Here is a 17,614-nt window from a genome sequence, read left to right as displayed (position 1 = left end):
ATGTGGTTCGCTGGAGTCCCAAAGCTTTAGAAATGGCTTCATAACCTTTTTCAGACTGATAGATCTCAATTATTTTCTTTCTCTTTGTTCCTGAATTTCTTTGGATCTCAACATGATCTTTTGCTTTTGAGGATCTATTGGTCTACTTCACTTTGTCAGGCAGGTCCTATTTAAGTAATTTAAGCGAACAGGCATGGTAGTAATCAGGCCTGGATTTGGCTAGAGAAACTCAGGTGTGATAAACCATAGTTTAGTTACGTTTTAACCAGTGCAATAGGGTGGGGGTGGGGGGGCAATAGCACTTTTTCCACACAGGGCCATGTGTGTTTGGATTTTGTTTTCCCTTAATAATAAACAATCTGCATTTAAAAACTGCATCTTGTGTTATCTTTGATTAATATTTACATTTGTTTGATGATCTGAAACATTAAAGTGTAACTATCATGCAAAAAAATAAAAATAAATCAGGAAGGGGGCCAACACTTTTTCACACCACTGTACATTTTACAAGCTATGTTTTCTACACAGCAGGCCAATGCATAATTTTAACTATCCTCATCTAAAATCAGGCAACATCGTGCCTCAGGCGTACATGTGATACGCTTTGCTGTCAGTCATTTTATCTATAGGTTTACTATTAATAGGGTCGTTTGCATTGCTTTTCAAGGTGACATTCTAATAAAAACCAGGGTAACTGGCAGGACATAATATATTATTTCACATTTCGTCAGTTTTGTCGTTTTGCATTTTTGTGAATAAATTCAAAGGTAGAATGAGCACAAATGCAGACAGCATGAGATTAAATGTTTTTTTTAATGTGTTAATTTTATGCTATTAAGTGTATTCATTGTTGAATGTCACAAAGACGTGCATTAAACATGTTGGCTATTATAATTACTGAACCCGAACCTGTAATTTCTTTCAGTTTGGCATGCAGTCTGAGCAGAAACAATCATTAAGGTTTGTGTCATATGTATGCGTTTTAAATTTAAGATGAATAAGCAATAAACAGATAGGATGCCGGCCTTCTTTCTGTCAAGCACATGCGTACGATAAGTGCGTTACCATTATCAAAGCTCTGCCCACGCAGGGCCATGAAATATGTGTTTCGGATGCTGAAGTGATGTATTCTTTGATAAAACATAACTATAGCGCAGGTGTTTGCGAAACAGATGGAGAGAGAGGGAGAGCTGGTTAAAGGTACAGTCAGAAAGTGGGTTTGATCTTAGCCTTGTTGTGATCCTATAAAAGTCAGTGTATTAAAGTCCAGACCCCTCTGTCATAAATCATTCATGCACTCACTTTCTTTCTATCGCACACTCACTTCACTATTGATGGAATTATGAAGAGACGGCCACCGTGTCAGTGAAGAAAAAGAGAGAAAATATCTTGAGAAAGCTTTAGACGAAAGATGCAGTAAGCTTCCGGGCTTTACAATAAATCTATATTGTGAGAGTGTGTACTTGTGAGTAATGTGTAATGAGAAATAACTATTTTTGGGGTCACTAAGGCCGTGAGCGTATCTCCGTCTGGCACGCTGAGCTTTCGTATCTCCAACGATCTTCTTTCAGCCGCCTTAAACCTTCTGAATTCATGATTTCTCCTGTGGCACATCATTTATATTCTATTGAAAATTCAAAGCCTTTATATTAGTGATTATTTAAAACAGCAGTCGGCCTGAATCTATTAGCATTGATGAGTTCAGACTGCGAACTCCCTCTAATTAGCAACGTCCACGGTCGTATATCTGTGTGTTGTCGAGTGGGACGTGTCATTACGTGGTCAACACTGCGATGGATCATGTTTATCCATCTTGTCTTGACAATTAGGATGCACTTACGAAACGAATTAGCTGTCAATTTAATGAATCCAATTGTTGAGCTTTCCCTTTTATGTACAGTAAGACTGAAACAACTATGTTGGTATGCTTGTGATCATCTGAGTCATGTTATTGGTCTTTATAGTTCTGTTTTTGTCATGATCCTGTCAGTCTGTCATAGTTGTTCATAGTCATGTGGCAGGATCGTGGCAGTACCCATGTTTTGTGTGGCAGCACATGGCCTTTTGTTTGGGTAGTGTGCTGCCAAGACTTGTCTTTGCCCCGCCCCCTTGTTTCCTCGTTAATTATTCATTATTGGTTAACTCCCCGCACCTGAACTTGTTTAGTCTTCCCATTTAAGGCCTCAGTGTGTCTTGTCCGGTGCTGAATCATTTTGTATGTTTGACATTGATGTCATGTCATGTCATGATCAAGTCAAGTCAATTATCAAGTCAAGTCAAGTCAACTCAATGATCAAGTCAAGTCAACTCAATGATCAAGTCAAGGCAAGTCAATGACCAAGTCAAGTCAATGATCAAGTCAAGTCAATGATCAGGTCAAGTCAATGATCAAATCAAGTCAAGTCAAGTCAAGTCAATGATCAAGCAAAGTTAAGTCAAGTCAATGATCAAGTCAAGTCAATGATCAAGTCAAGTCAAGTCAAGTCAAGTCAATGATCAAGTCAAGTCAAGTCAATGATCAAGTCAAGTCAATGACCAAGTCAAGTCAATGATCAAGTCAAGTCAAGTCAATGATCAGGTCAAGTCAATGACCAAGTCAAGCCAATGATCAAATCAAGTCAAGTCAATGATCAAGCAAAGTCAAGTCAAGTCAATGATCAAGGCAATGATCAAATCAAGTCAATGATCAAGTCAAGTCAAGTCAATGATCAAGTCAAGTCAGTGATCAAGTCAAGTCAAGTCAATGATCAAGTCAAGTCAAGTCAAGTCAATGATCAAGTCAAGTCAAGTCAAGTCAATGATCAAGTCAAGTCAATGATCAAGTCAAATCAATGATTAAGTCAAGTCAAGTCAAGGATCAAGTCAAGTCAATGATCAAGTCAAGTCAAGGATCAAGTCAAGTCAAGTCAATGATCAAGTCAAGTCAATGATCAAGTCAAGTCAAGTCAGTGATCAAGTCAAGTCAAGTCAAGTCAATGATCAAGTCAAGTCAAGTCAATGATCAAGTCAAGTCAAGGATCAAGTCAAGGATCAAGTCAAGTCAAGGATCAAGTCAAGTCAAGTCAAGGATCAAGTCAAGGATTAAGTCAAGGATCAAGTCAAGGATCAAGTCAAGGATCAAGTCAATGATCAAGTCAATGATCAAGTCAATGATCAAGTCAATGATCAAGTGAAATCAATGATCAAGTCAAATCAATGATCAAGTCATAGTGTGCTCATTTTGTTAATAAACCCTGTTGAGTTCATCTTACCTGCAATTGGGTCACTTTCCTGTGGAAATCGTGACAGTTTTAGAAAGTTTTAAAGAAATAAATAACCCAAAAATAAAAATTTGCCCAATATTTTACTCATCCTCAAGCCTTTTCAACTTCAGCCAAACATCCTGGCTCTTTTCAGCTTTGGATAGTGCCCCATTTTTAAAGCTCCAAAAGGCACATCCATCAATCAAAAACTAATCCATATGGTTATTGAATGTCTTCTGAGGTGAACTGACTGGTTTTTGTAAAAAAAAAAAAACATTTATATTTCAAACTTTATAAACTATGGTTGGAGATGTTACAAAAACTCATCGCTTCACATCAGAAGACATTTAATAACTTTATGGATTAGTTTTTGATGGATGGATCTGCTTTGGGGCACCATCCAATGCCATTAAGAAGCAGAGTAAAATTTTCATTTTGGGGTTAACTGTTCCTTTAACATGCATCCTTCTTACAGCAGATGTTTTCCAGAGCAAAGATGTAGGGTATTCATCATCCCATTGAAGTCCTTCAGTGTGTACCATAGCTGTCTTTTGTTTTACTCAGTTTTTAACGGCATGTTGTCTTTGTTTTTGCGGTTGCAGGAAAAAGAGAAACTCTATGTTGAGCTAAAACACATCCTGGCACGACAGCCCGGTCCAGAAGCCGCTGAGAAACTGCAGGTCTATCAGCGGACACTCCGCGAGAAGACCAAACAGCTAAAGGTAATCATCTTAATTTGTCTCATTTTAGTTGTTTTTTCTCTTTTCTCATCTCTTTAATAAATTGAAATAATAATTAAACAAAATTTTATTTTTATCAAGAGAGAGAATTTGTATGTGTCTGCTCTCCCTCTCTCTGGATCACAGGGTCACCCCCTATACACCGAGAGTCTTCTGAAAGCATAAATCACTCCATCTCCCTTCTTTCCTCTTTTCCCGATCTCCCTCTCTCCATAGCACCAAATGAATAATTAGTTACCTCAGCACTTCATTAGGAGTTCAAGTCCACTGGAGACAGCATCATCATTTTAAATGATTTAGTCTTGTTTAAGCCGCCTCATTCCTGCCCCATAAAAAGGCAAGAAATAGGAGCAGTTAAAAAGTTACGAGTCTCTACTGCGCATTAGGTGACCTTATAATGTCCATATGGCTTTGATATAAGTTGACGTTTAAGCACTTTTTATGATCGCTTTTGTCATAAAAGGCCTACAATTAGGATTCTAAAAAAAAAATATTCGGCAACCCAGAAACCGATTCGGGATCCTAAACCGAGACAAACCGATAATGAAAGGTGCTTTCGCCGTTCGTTAAAGAAATGGCCGTAACTGACTTTAAAGACTTCAGGCCCCCTAGCTCAGCAAAATCTCAGAGCTGTGATCTATTACAATATCTGCAGCACGGATTATAAAACTCTCTAGCGCCCCTGAGCTCGGCCCAAAGGTAGAAGTGTTGAGAGTTTAACTTTTTGAGATTTTATTACCATCCTTAAAATGAATTGTGCACCACCAACGTCACTGGCAGAGCTCTGAATAAACAAAGCTCAAACCTGAACTTCAGCATAATTAACATTAGAATAGAAGCTCTGCTAATGAGCCAAGGTGAAATTCATCCCACCTTTTGTTTTGATTGAAACCCAAACCCCCAGACCAGCGCCTTTAGAAAATGAATAATTAACACTGGTCCTTTGACTCCCGTGCTTGTTTAGGAGTTGTTGCTTTTGTTCATAAAATACCTACGCGAATGTGAGTGTTGTTGGAGGTTATGGAAAAGCCTTACGGCACATGGAACATTTTTGCTAATTAAGATATTATGGATATTTTTTTGTTTCAAAGTTGAAGAATGAGCTTTTGCAGGTTCACCATGGCAAGCTTGCAAGTCATTTGGGCTCCAAGAATTTGTTGCAAACCTTTGTTGGCAACAATGGAGAGTTTGGCATCAAAGTGTTATTTGATAAATATCTACTGATACTGGCAAACTTTTTTACACGAAAGGCAATTCATTCATCACAACCGTCAAACTATCACCCAAAGTGAGTATTCACGTTGAATTTTGGAAAAAACTTAACAAAACTTACCGAAAACCTGAATGTACTGAATATTCTTTCCAAATCATCCAGTTAAGGGACCAATATTATGCCAATTTTTACAAGATGTAAAAGTCTCGCTGTTGTTTGTCTGTACCTTTAAATGCAAATGAGCTACTGCTTTCGGTTAAAAATATATCTAATTCCTGTCAAAACAGTCTGGGATGATAGTATCTTTAGCCGCAATAGTGCTACAATGTGCCAACAAACACATTTAGAAAAGCTTTTGGGTAAAATGAACCAGTTAGGCAATGTCTGTGGGCGGGGCTTTGTTTGTGTGACATCACATTAACAAGAGAATCAAAACAACATGTCAAATGAGACTGCTTTGGTTTAATGGGGATTAATAAATGGTGTGGATTTTTTCATTGTAGGGTCAATACACATTTATGTCCAAACACCTTGTAAAAGTAGACTTTGCATAATATGGGCCCTTTAAAGGGGACATATCATGAAAATCTAACTTTTTCCATGTTTAAGTGCTAATTGGGTCCGCAGTGCTTTTATTAACCTAGAAAATGTGAAAAAGATCAACCCAGTAACATAGTTTTGGTAAACCATTCTCTGCAAGCATGTGAACAAATAGGTCATTGAAATTTGGCTCTCCTTGTGATGTCACAAGGGGATAATACCACCCCTTAATCTGCACTATCCAAACACCACTGCCATTTATTGCAGAGATCAGCTCACTTGCATTTAAAAGGAAACACCCAAAAACGGCCCATTTTTGCTCACACCTACAAAGTGAAAATTTTAACATGTTATAATAAATTATCTATATGATATTTTGAGCTAAAACTTCACATACACACTCTGGAGACATCAAAGATTAATTTGACATCTTAAAAAAGTCTTGTGAAAGGTCCCCTTTAAGAGAACGTTCCACTTCTGATACTAACCATACATGTAAGGGATTTCTTTATTTATTAATCTTTGCTCTCTCACTTTTATTCTATTCCCTCTCTGGCATCTACTTTCCGCCGCCTCCTCGATTTCTGTGATAGGTGAGCTTTGGGCCATTGGGTCACCAGCACAGTGTGGTTGCATTGGAAGAATGACAATTAGAGCTTGACTTATATGTGCAAAGACTGACAGAGATCAATGGGATTCACTTGAGAAAATCTCACTTATAGAAGAGACTGACATGACCACCTGCTCCAGCAAAAACGCATCTTTATTGATAGATTGTGACTGTTTCATCGCACGTGCGTTGTCTGAAACCATCTATAGGGTTGAGGAAACGGTTTAAAGGAATTGATCAATTTAATGGCTTCGCAATATTAAGATGGTTTGTGATATGTAACTAAGATCAGTGATTTTACTGTGGTAATGGAGTATAATTTTTGTTTATGGTGAAATCTTTGTTATATACAATCTTGAGTTGCTGCTTGAATAAATAATTAAATCGTCTTTAAGTAATCATTCGCATTACTAAAGAATAGTCACGTTAATTTTTTATTCAACATATTTTGCGATGAAACATTTATACGGTTAAGAGATTTAAATAAGTTTATAGGAACCTTGTTTGATAAAATCACTGGTCAACATTTGAAATGTCTAGTTAACATTTGAAGTGATCAAAATCTTTCATAAAAGTTGTCCTAAAACCAAAATGTGTACCCATTCTTGTCATAGGACAACTTTGATTACCTTTTTGATCCACTTAAAATGTTGACTAGTATACAGTATTTTCGATAACACTTTGCAATAAGCTTGTATTTGTTAATATTAGTAAATGCAATATAGAAAAAGAAAAAGAGCATTATAGTTTTTTCAGCATTTATCAGTTTACTTCGTTACGTCATTGTGCATTTATGAATAGTAACAGTTACAACATTTGATTAAAACATGTATTGGTAAATGCTGAAATTACCATAAAGAAAGATGTAGAAGTTTTGTTCATTCACGTTAAATAATGTGTTAACTAGTATTAAAAATGTAACCTTATTGTAAAGTGTTACCATACTTTGCTCACCCTATCAAATTTTAAGCCCAATATATACTTCTGCGTAGAATATACGGCATACCCTACGCCATACCCTCATGTGCACCTTTCCAAAAATGTAACAACGCATCAATTATACGTGGATTGCAAGCGCTGTTATTGGTCTGCTATCCTTCATGTAAAAAAATCTGCAATATATAGTGTCACAATTCTTAAGACACTTTTCTGCTTGCGATTGTAAAAACAAAGATGGACCAAGTTGAGGAGGGATATTTAACAACACGCTTTCTATTTGCCGCCATCACTGCTTATGCTTCTCCAACAACGTGCAAGAAGCTGCTTTTGCTTTGATATTGTGGGTTACACCAGTAACAGCGTCGAAACTAATTAGTGTTTTGTCTTTCTTTTGTCTTTTCTCTACAGGCCCTAACAGCTGAACTCAACATGCACGAATCCCTGTCAGAAGACTACAAGTATGAGATCGAACGCCTGGCTCACGAACTTCAGGAGGTTAAGAAGAAATACCTCGCACAGAAGAAGAAAGAACAGGAGATCAGGTGAGAACCACAGAAGAGAGATGTTTAATTGTTTTATTAAAGTGTTGTTTAACTAAACATGAATATTCACAAAAAATTTACATTATTTTATACTCAACCAAATGTGACCCTGGACCACAAAACCAGTCATAAGTAGCATGGGTATATTTGTAGCAAAAGCCAAAAACACATCATTCAATAATTTCCTAGTGTAAATATATAAAAACTTTTATTTTTATGACATTTTAACAACTTTAAAGGCAATTTTGTCTATTTTTTGCACACTCAGATCTTCAAATAGTTGTATCTCGGCCAAATCTTGTCCTATCCTAAAAAAACATACATCAACGGGAAAGTTATTCAGCTTTCACGTGATGTATAAAATTGAATTGCTGAATTGACCCACATGACGCATATGGTTTTGTGGTCCAGGGTCCAAAAAGTTGTAATAAATGTTTTTTATTAACAATAAGCAAGCCATGAGTGCATTTCCCAAAAGCATTGTTGCTAACCTGTTAGCAACTTAGTTGGTTGGCAATGGGAAATTGCATTGCAACCAACAAAGTTGCTAACTTAGCAACGATGCTTTTGGGAAATGCACCCCTGAATGATAATATGAAAACATTCAATTTAGCAAACCCACCTACAGTCAGTCCCCCTCCCATCCAACTTCACCTTGCGGCCTCTTTACAATAAGGTGCATAATGCTGCGTTCAGACCAGCCGTTGTAGAGGCGTTAAGCGCGAGTGATTTCAATGTTAAGTCAATGTAAAGACGCGTTGACGCGCTTCTGGAGGTCTCGCGGCACGAATGAGGCGTTTAGCGCGACGTGCTAGACGCGATTCTGCCTCAGTCGCGTGTGTAGTTTGCGCGAATGTCGCGAATTGATCTTTGTCGCGGCAAAATCGTCCGTTGAAAAATGTTAACTTTGGCGAAAAAACGCGACGCGTTAACCAATCAGGAGCTTGCTCTAGTAGTGACGGGATTACAGGAAGCGAGCGCAGTCGCAGAAGCCCCTCCCATGATGCTAATTTCCGTGTGAATGTCTCGATGACTAGATTTTCACGCGCGAATGAAGCGAGTAAACTCGAACTGTTCAAGCGCCAAACTAGGTGCGATTTTGACACCTCAAACCTGGCTGGTGTGAACCCATGGTAACGGATAATAAAGCTCATATAAAAACATAGCGATGGGAATATAAATATAAAACATGAATTTTAGCAATCAAAAAAAGCAAAGTCGGCAAAGCCATCTGTGCCGTTATTTTAGTCATGCAGGACCAACATCAAAATCTATATCAACATCTACCCTAAAATCGACCAACATTAATAGCTATACTGTACCATAACTTCAAACTTATTTTGGCTTATTTTGATATAGAGACCCTTCCCCAGAGTGTCAGTCTTAAGCGATTGGCTCGTCTGACTGAGGGCGGGACTTTATTTGAAAATATAACTACTTTACAGAGTTTGACCACAGATGCGCAAGGATTCTTCAAAAAAAGAAATAGCGTTAACTTGTGTGTTTCACAAAACGACAGGATGAACGAATGACATAATGAAAAAGTTTAGCCATGTGCAAGTATGCATATGGAATCAATTAATCCCTGATCAGCATAAAATGTAATGTACAACGATGAGGGCTCTGTGAATTTGTGTGTACCGTGGGCCTGATAGGAGATAGGTGATGACCTTTGATATTGCCAACAATCAAAAATAAACAATAGCCTGTGACACAGCTGATGATGATACCTCAAATAACAAAGAACAAGAAAAAGTATAAGGAGAAAAGACGTTTGGAGTTATACAAAATTGGAAAGGTTCTTCTCTTCTTGTGTTCTCAGGAGCAAATCCTGACACAGAAAATTATAGAGTCATATGAAGTCTGTGTTAGTTTGTGAGAAATATGCTGGCGTGTAGAAGTCTGCCAGTTTCCTCCGCTATTGGCCTTTGATCTAATGAAATTATGTATAATTGTGCGGTCCTTTGGTAAACATGTCTGTTGCTTAACCTGGAAGAACCTTATTTTCGAACGCACTCGCACTCAATATTTTCTCTCGGTGGAGTTTTTTTATTTATATTTAGGCAGTATGCTAACCACTGCCGTTGCATACACACACACAAAAAAATCTAGATTTAAACATTATGGGTGGGTAGTGGGAGTCTTTGGAGAATGCCTGACTGCGTTTGTTTTGCACCTTAATGACATGAAAATTAAAGCATCCATCATCTTTGATGATCATAATTTTCATAACTTACTTCCAGACAATGAGTTAATTTATACAATAATTGAGATATAAGGTGCATTTAATGATTTGCAGCAGTATTTAATGCACAGTATACAAAGATTTCTTTACTGCACTTTCAAATTATTCTGCTTCACCATGTTTCGACACAGAAGGGAACATTTTTACGGTGCATTTTTCTTAATATTTTGCAAATCACATAAAATTGGACAGTTGTAAATATAAGTAACACTGTATAATTCATATTGTTATGTTTTGATTAATTTGTATTCTTCATATCAGTGATTCTCAACCAGTGGGCTGTGGCCCACCAGTGGTCCCTCTAGTCCCATCTGGTGGGCCACGTGTGCAGTGGTAGACTACGGATTTGTATAAATCTTGTTATATTCGCATCAGATTTTTCTTATGAATTTATATGAATTAAAAACACTCATTTAAGATGCATGCTCTAAAAGCCAATTCATGTTTGAATATCGCAACAAATATCACGTCACGTCAGATAGATTCAGATGCAGTAACATGTAAATGGGGTCGCAAACAGCACGTCCGCGTTGTTCCACATTAAAAAGAAGCTGTGTGATACCCTGAAAGGAAACAAAATACTCACCCCTAGGTCAGTTTTAAATGCACACACTTTCCCCTACTGTAGCACCACTTTTTGACATGCATTTTGCATCACTTTGTGAAGCTCGGGGTTTCCCCCTTTCGTGTATTTTTTTGACACGCAAGATACTTTAAGTTTGGCTTATGCGTCAAATAAAAACGCATTTTAATTCACTGCATTAGTAGAAGTAGAAATTATTTTTAATAAAGCCGCTAAAAAACGAATAGACCACTTCGGTTTTGCCTTTTATAATCATGTCTACATGTAGCCATATTTTTATATTTTATATTTCAGTCCAGTGTCTGTTGACTTCAGACAGCAAAGACTGAGAGCATGAAAGGAAACGTGAAAGATGTTTTTAAAAATCAGGGTCATTCACTTTTGAAATGTTCCTAAAATAAATGTTAAAACATTAGCATTGTGTTGTTAAAAAATTAATTTGTTTTCTTTGCAGTAAGCCCTTTCAAAATCTGAATCATGTTTGTATTTTGAAATTTAGCAAATAAATAAATAAAAAAAAACATTTTTATTAGGAATTTAGCAGAAATGTTTTTTTGGCAGTTGATAGAATGAAACAAAAAATATAGTTTTTTTACTTAAACACATAGTACATATAGATACAGTAAACTAAACGCAGTCTTGAAATGATCTTTTAATGTTTTCTGCGGCTGTATATTTTACATTTTAAAGATGTAACTTCTCAAAGGTACTACCCTTGAGCACTAATAAAGTCTAAGCCTAACGAAGTCTACGCCTAAAAGTCCAGCTTTACATCTTCTGATTTAAATGTTTTTTCCTGCTCAAAATTACAGCTATGTGGTTTGGTTCTTCCATTAGAAGCAATGACATTCCTCATTTATCTACAGGGGTACCACAGGTGTACCTTTAGTGATTTTAGTAATGCAAAGGGAATGTTTTTTTGTTATTCTGCGTTGATACTATCATGTTTAGAAAGGTCGTCCTCTGAATGTTTTAAACAGTCATTGATGGGCCGTTAGTTGCAAAAGGTTAAAGGGGGCCACACAGCGGTGTTTTAAAAAACTCAAACACATTGCTTTGAGTATACGCATACCGGCCCGTCAGGCGGCGCCTGTCCACGGCGCCCAAGTTGCTCTAATCCCTGTCGCGCCACATAGCGACACTCACATAGTTTAACATTAAATAACATCATATTTGTCCCAAATCATTAACGATTAACATTGGCTGCTAGCGTATATTTTGCATTTTGAAGTAGATGCTATCTGACTAAGCTTGCGCTATTTAATGTGCATTTCCGTTGTACAATACCTCCGCGTTGTCCTAGACGCGATGCAGCGCTGAGCTGCACGTCCGCTGTGCGACCCCCTTAAAGGATTAGTCCATTTTCTTAAAAGAAAAATCCAGAACATTTACTCACCACCATGTCGTCCAAAATATTGATGTCTTTCTTTGTTCAGTCGAAAAGAAATTAGGTTTTTTGAGGAAAACATTGCAGGATTTTTCTCATTTTAATGGACTTTAATAGAGCATAAGGGTCTTATCTAGCAAAACGATTGTCATTTTTGACAAGAAAAATAACAAATATACACTTTTAAAGCACAACTTCTCGTCTAGATCCGGTCGTGATGCGCCAGCGTGACCTCACGCAATACGTCATGACGTCAAGAAGTCACAGAAGACGAACGCGAAACTACGCCCCAGTGTTTACAAATGTGTTGAAAGAGGACCGTTCCGACGTTGTTGTATGTCAACTGATACTAATTAATGTCTTTGTGTCAGTTTATTGTTTACAATGGTCCGCAAATGTGCATTTTATATATGTAACACGTGACCTCCCTACGTCACTACTCATTTACGTTTGGTCGCGCTGGACCGGACCTAGATGAAAAGTTGTGGTTTAAAAGTGCATATTTTTTATTTTTCTTGTCAAAAATGACAATCGTTTCGCTAGATAAGACTCTAATGCCTCGTTTGGGATTGTTTATAGTCCTTTGAAACTCCGTTGAAAAAAAACTGTTAAGTGTTGAGTTAAGTGTTACGTGTTGGTGTCTATTAAAGTCCATTAAAATGAGAAAAATCCTGCAATGTTTTCCTCAAAAAACATATTTTCTTAGCATGTTTAATGCAAGATCACCATGCATTCTTTCTACTCGAGTAAGAGTTCATCTTTAGAGCTGATGGAGATGTTGTAATCTTTAACCTAATGATATACATTGTGCATGTAAATGATGATATTTGCTCATGAGAAACACAGAAACCTCTTCTATTAGTGTAAGCCATACAAGTTCTTTAACACACAAACCCTTTGTCCTGGCCTGCCACAGACATCTCTTCTTTCTCTTGCACTCTTGCTCTTTTAAATTCTCTTGGGTTCACATTTAAACACAGGACTTAAGCCAGGCTGATGGGCAACCTATCGATTTCCTTTTATTCTCTGACATGTTGTGGGCTGCGACCAATGGCTTAGTTGTGCACAAATCCCACACGTATGTTCTGATTCCAGGTATAGCGGGTTACTAATGAGTACGAGAAGTTTTCCACATACCAATAAGGAGATATTTGAGGAAAGCACTTTGGTGATTTGCAGTCTATAAGACATGATGGCTGAATTGAAATAGCTTTGTAATGAAAGACTAGCAGCTTGATTTGTAACAGAAAATGTTGGCTAGATTAAACTGTGGCTATTGATTGATGGATTTTAAAATTTGTTGTCGTGGTTTAAGAAAATTCACACTGTTTGCGCTTCACAGCACAATGGGTTTGCTGGTGTAATGTGATTTTAAACTAGTCTAGCAATCCGACCAAGCTGATCTACAGCCACACAAACAGAATGAGGCAGAAATGGTGGCGTTTCCTGACAGGAGATGATAGGAACACATGAGCGAGGGAAAACGCAATGAAAATCAGCCTGCCTGGCTTGTTTAACCTTTCTGATTAGCACATGTTGCGGCCCGCCCTGACTTCATTCCTAATGGGCAGAAAATCTTTTATGGCTTAGAGTAGCAATTATGGAAACATCAATGGGTGGATTTAGATGGGTCAAAATGAGTCAATAGATGAGTAAACAGATACAATAAATAATGCACGACTTTGTATATAACTGTTATTTACCAGTGAATTGCCCTTCAACCAGATGTGAACGTATAAATGGTGTATTTTCTGCACTATTATAGTAACAGTGATACTACACAGAGACGGGTGTAATCTGAATATATTTATACAGTAGGCTGTCACAATATTGTGTTAAATAAATAATAAAATAATAATAATTGGACAAAAAATGTATGGAATAAAACCCCCTGGCTGAATGTACAGTAAATGTCTATTTGGTGATTTGTTAACACTTTATAATAAGGTTGTATTTGTTAACACTTAATTAATTGATTAGCTAACATGAACTAAAAATGAACAATACTTCTACAGCATTTATTAATCTTAGTTCATGTTAATTTTGGCATTTACTAATACATATAAAAATCAAGCGTTGTACCTGTTAAAGGCAGGATAGGCAGGAATTATCTAAAAAACTTTTTTACAAATTAGTTTAAACTGTCTTTATATACCAGTACATAATTAAAATGTAAGTACTCTGAAATAGAGTATAAAACTCGAGTGTCGGTAGACCTTCACGACTGTTTTAAACAAAGCTAATTATTTCCATTCGGGACGAAACAAATGATTGGCTTGCGCGACTATCACTCTCTCTCGCGACCATGGCACCACCCCTGTTGCTACGGGATCTGCCCAGACATGCGCACACCCGATTGATTTGAACATGCACGAGGCACTCTAGGAAGAGCAAAAGTACAGCAGTGAAAGAGCATTCAGAACTCACAGTACCTGCATATGCAGTCAGCGAAGGCAAACAAGGCAAAAAAAAAGGAATAAACGAAGAAATCAAACAAGAGTAAATATCGTGTGGCTTTTCCTCGAGTTGACAATGCGGTAGCGGTATTGTCTCCAGAGTGTAGTCCTCATCAGAGTGTCAACAATGCTTTCATCACCGAAACTCTTCCATGCAAAACACCGTATATGTTATGAATCTTCCACGAAATTCACCTTCATCACAGTGTAACTGATGATAATAAAAAAACTTATATCAATGCAATCTGTTTTTAGCTTTGTCTTATAAATATAACTAGCCCGTTTGTTACCGAATCAAACTAAATATATTTGAAACTTTACCAGTATCGATATGCTAGCTTAACAGTGAGTACGTGGCTTTAGAAGAAACCCAGAAGGGAGGGGGTGGAGTGAATGGAAAAATGAGCTGTGTTTAAAACAGTGGTGAGAGGTCTACAGACACTTGATTTTTATACTCTCTTTTTCAGAGTACTTACATTTTACTTATGTATTGGTTTATAAAGACAGTTTAAACAAATCTGTAAAAAAAGTTTTTTAGATAATTCCTGCCTATCCTGCCTTTAAGATTAGTTAATGCACCATGAACTAACATGAACATTAACAAGAATTAATACATGTTGAAAAACTATTGTTAGTTAATGCATTTACTATTGTATACTAATACAACCTTAAGGGTTGTGCACACCAAAGCTTTTAAACGCGGCTGAGCGCTTTGGTTGCTATGATACTTTTGCTTTGTTTATCAGTCAATGTACAATGCACCGGTTGGTTGTTGTGACATTTGTCCCGCCCCTTGTGATTGGATCCACTGTGATTGGACAGCCGTCTGAGGACTGACATTGACGAGCTGAGCTTTTTATCCAAAGTTTAAAACAAAATGTGTAAAAAATAATCGGTATCGGCTAATTAAAGCAATTTTCCTCAGTATCGGACTACGGCCGAATGTTTAAAAACATCTGATGGTCAGGGCAGATTATATTCTGCCAATCAAGATGGGCAAAAAAAATGCATCAAAGCTCGCGCTGCACTATCATTTTTTTTGCTGCCTTAAATTTTTTAGTTGAATCAACTCAGATTTACAAGTCATTTTAACTTACTATTATATATCTTGACAAGAGATATGTTGCTATACCTTATAAAATGTAGTTGACTTCGTTCAACTATATTTTATAAGTTATACAGTAACAACTCATCTCTAGTCAAGATAAATATTAATAACTGAAAATGACTTGTAGGTATGAGTTGAACTGTAAGTCTGAGTTGAACTAAACATTTTAAGGCAGCAAATAATTTTTACAGTGTGTGAGATTATTTTTATTGGGTCACAATGACAACAGAATTGAAGTTTGTACGCTCCGCACTTCTACACTGTAAAAATGAATTGTTGGTTCAACTTAAAACAAATTATTTACCTGGCTGCTTAAAAATGTTGATTTAATTTGACTTGAAAAATATTAGTTTACTTAAAAAAAGTTGTGTAAAAATCTAATATCTTTCTAATATCAACTATTATTTTTGAGTGGAATTAATTAAAAAAATTAAAGCAACCAGGCAACTTACTTTTTAAGTTGAACCAACAAATCAAATGGTTGAATCAAATGGTTAAAATATTTAATCTCGATTAATCACATTATTGTCGTGAGTTAACTTGCGATTAATCGCAAATTAATCACACATTTTTATATGTTTTAAATGTACTTTAATTTAACACCTTTTAAAAGTTTTTAATACTCTAATAACATGAGTTTGGACAAATATAGATGCTTTATTCAAATGTATGTTTAAACCAGCCTGTTAACATTTTCGACAGAACCACCAGCCATTGTTTTGTATATTAATTTTCCTTTCAAAAGACCCTTTTCTTTCTCCATTTCTGTTTGCTGCTGCATCATTTGTGACCCGTGCTGGCAAATCGAGTATGAGCAAATGTAAAAAACTTCTTATTTATATTTTGACATTCTCTAGTAAAAAATTTCTAAACAATACACGATTTGTTGGAATCTGACAAATCATGACAGAACTACACCGGTTTGAAGCTGACGGAGTCATCAAAGTTAATTTTGAGAAAAATCCGAAATTACCATAAAAAAATACCACATCCATACCTTAAAATCACTGGTAAAACTAATAGATTTGGCACACACAAAGTTCAAAATCAGTAAATGGCCTATTGTGTCTTTAATTACATTTTTCTCAGAAACGATTAATATGTATAATAAATGAATCAACATATCATGAAATTCATTGAATAAAAATTGTACTTGATTGACACGCTCAATGCACCTTAAAAGTATGTCAAGTTGTATTAAATTTACCTTTGGGCAACATGGCGACTGTTTAGTGGAGTTTAAAAGGCGAATGGCATCTCAAAGAATCTGCAGTGGCATTATAAAGTAAATGAATCTTGCTGTCTTTGTTCTTAATAGCAGCCTCTCGCTGATCAAAAGGCCCGGCACTGTGTAATTTTCTGCCTAATGTTAATGACTGCATGGTTGCTTTCAAGACCAATTGAAATTCCTCTAATTAATTTTAGATTAAAAATAGTTTCCCAGCCCTTTTTCTACTACTATGAAATAATCTGTGGGCACAGAAGCCATGTATATGTTTGTTTATACTGTATTTCCTGCCTTGTCTTTTGTGCTCCACGCTATTGATCATATTTTTCCTTTTTCTGCTTTTAAGAAGTGCTCATAGACCATTTAAACTTATCTTCAAACCTCTTCCTCTCCTCTGTCTGTACAGTTTAGCTTCACTGAGGTGTGGAAACTGACTCCATCTGCTCCAAAACTCTAGAAGCCATTTTGGCTCGCTCATAACTTTGGCTTACCTTGCTTTAACCACCCGATGTGTTCTTTCCTCTTTGTTTTGACTTTGTGTATAAAGGATGACCTATTTGTTTTTGCTTGTCGGCATGATAGCTTGGCAAGTCTGGGTATCTAACAGTAAGCTAGACTCCTACAGACATGAGTGACATACAAACCCATAGCTTCCCAGGAGTCTGTTATGTTCCTAAAATATTTCTGATGACTTCGACAGTGATGTCACATGCGCATGCACGACCTACGTGTACAATTTACACGCGGTTGAAAAAATCCGTCTGTGTGCTTTAAGTACACT

The 17,614-nt window shown here is 36.7% G+C and overlaps 1 protein-coding gene across 1 annotated transcript in view; it reads left to right on the top strand.

Annotated features, from left to right (window-relative positions):
* cfap58 (cilia and flagella associated protein 58) overlaps nt 1–17,614 on the top strand; it is a 157,512-nt gene that overhangs the window by 122,165 nt on the left and 17,733 nt on the right. The window contains exons 16-17 of the mRNA XM_055204571.2: nt 3,845–3,964; nt 7,693–7,826. Of these exons, the coding sequence (XP_055060546.2) occupies nt 3,845–3,964; nt 7,693–7,826 (254 nt within the window). The remainder of the gene's footprint in view (nt 1–3,844; nt 3,965–7,692; nt 7,827–17,614) is intronic.

Source organism: Misgurnus anguillicaudatus, chromosome 3, assembly GCF_027580225.2.
Source record: "Misgurnus anguillicaudatus chromosome 3, ASM2758022v2, whole genome shotgun sequence".
NCBI classification, from domain to species: domain Eukaryota; kingdom Metazoa; phylum Chordata; class Actinopteri; order Cypriniformes; family Cobitidae; genus Misgurnus; species Misgurnus anguillicaudatus.
This window is presented reverse-complemented; position numbering and strand designations above follow the sequence as displayed.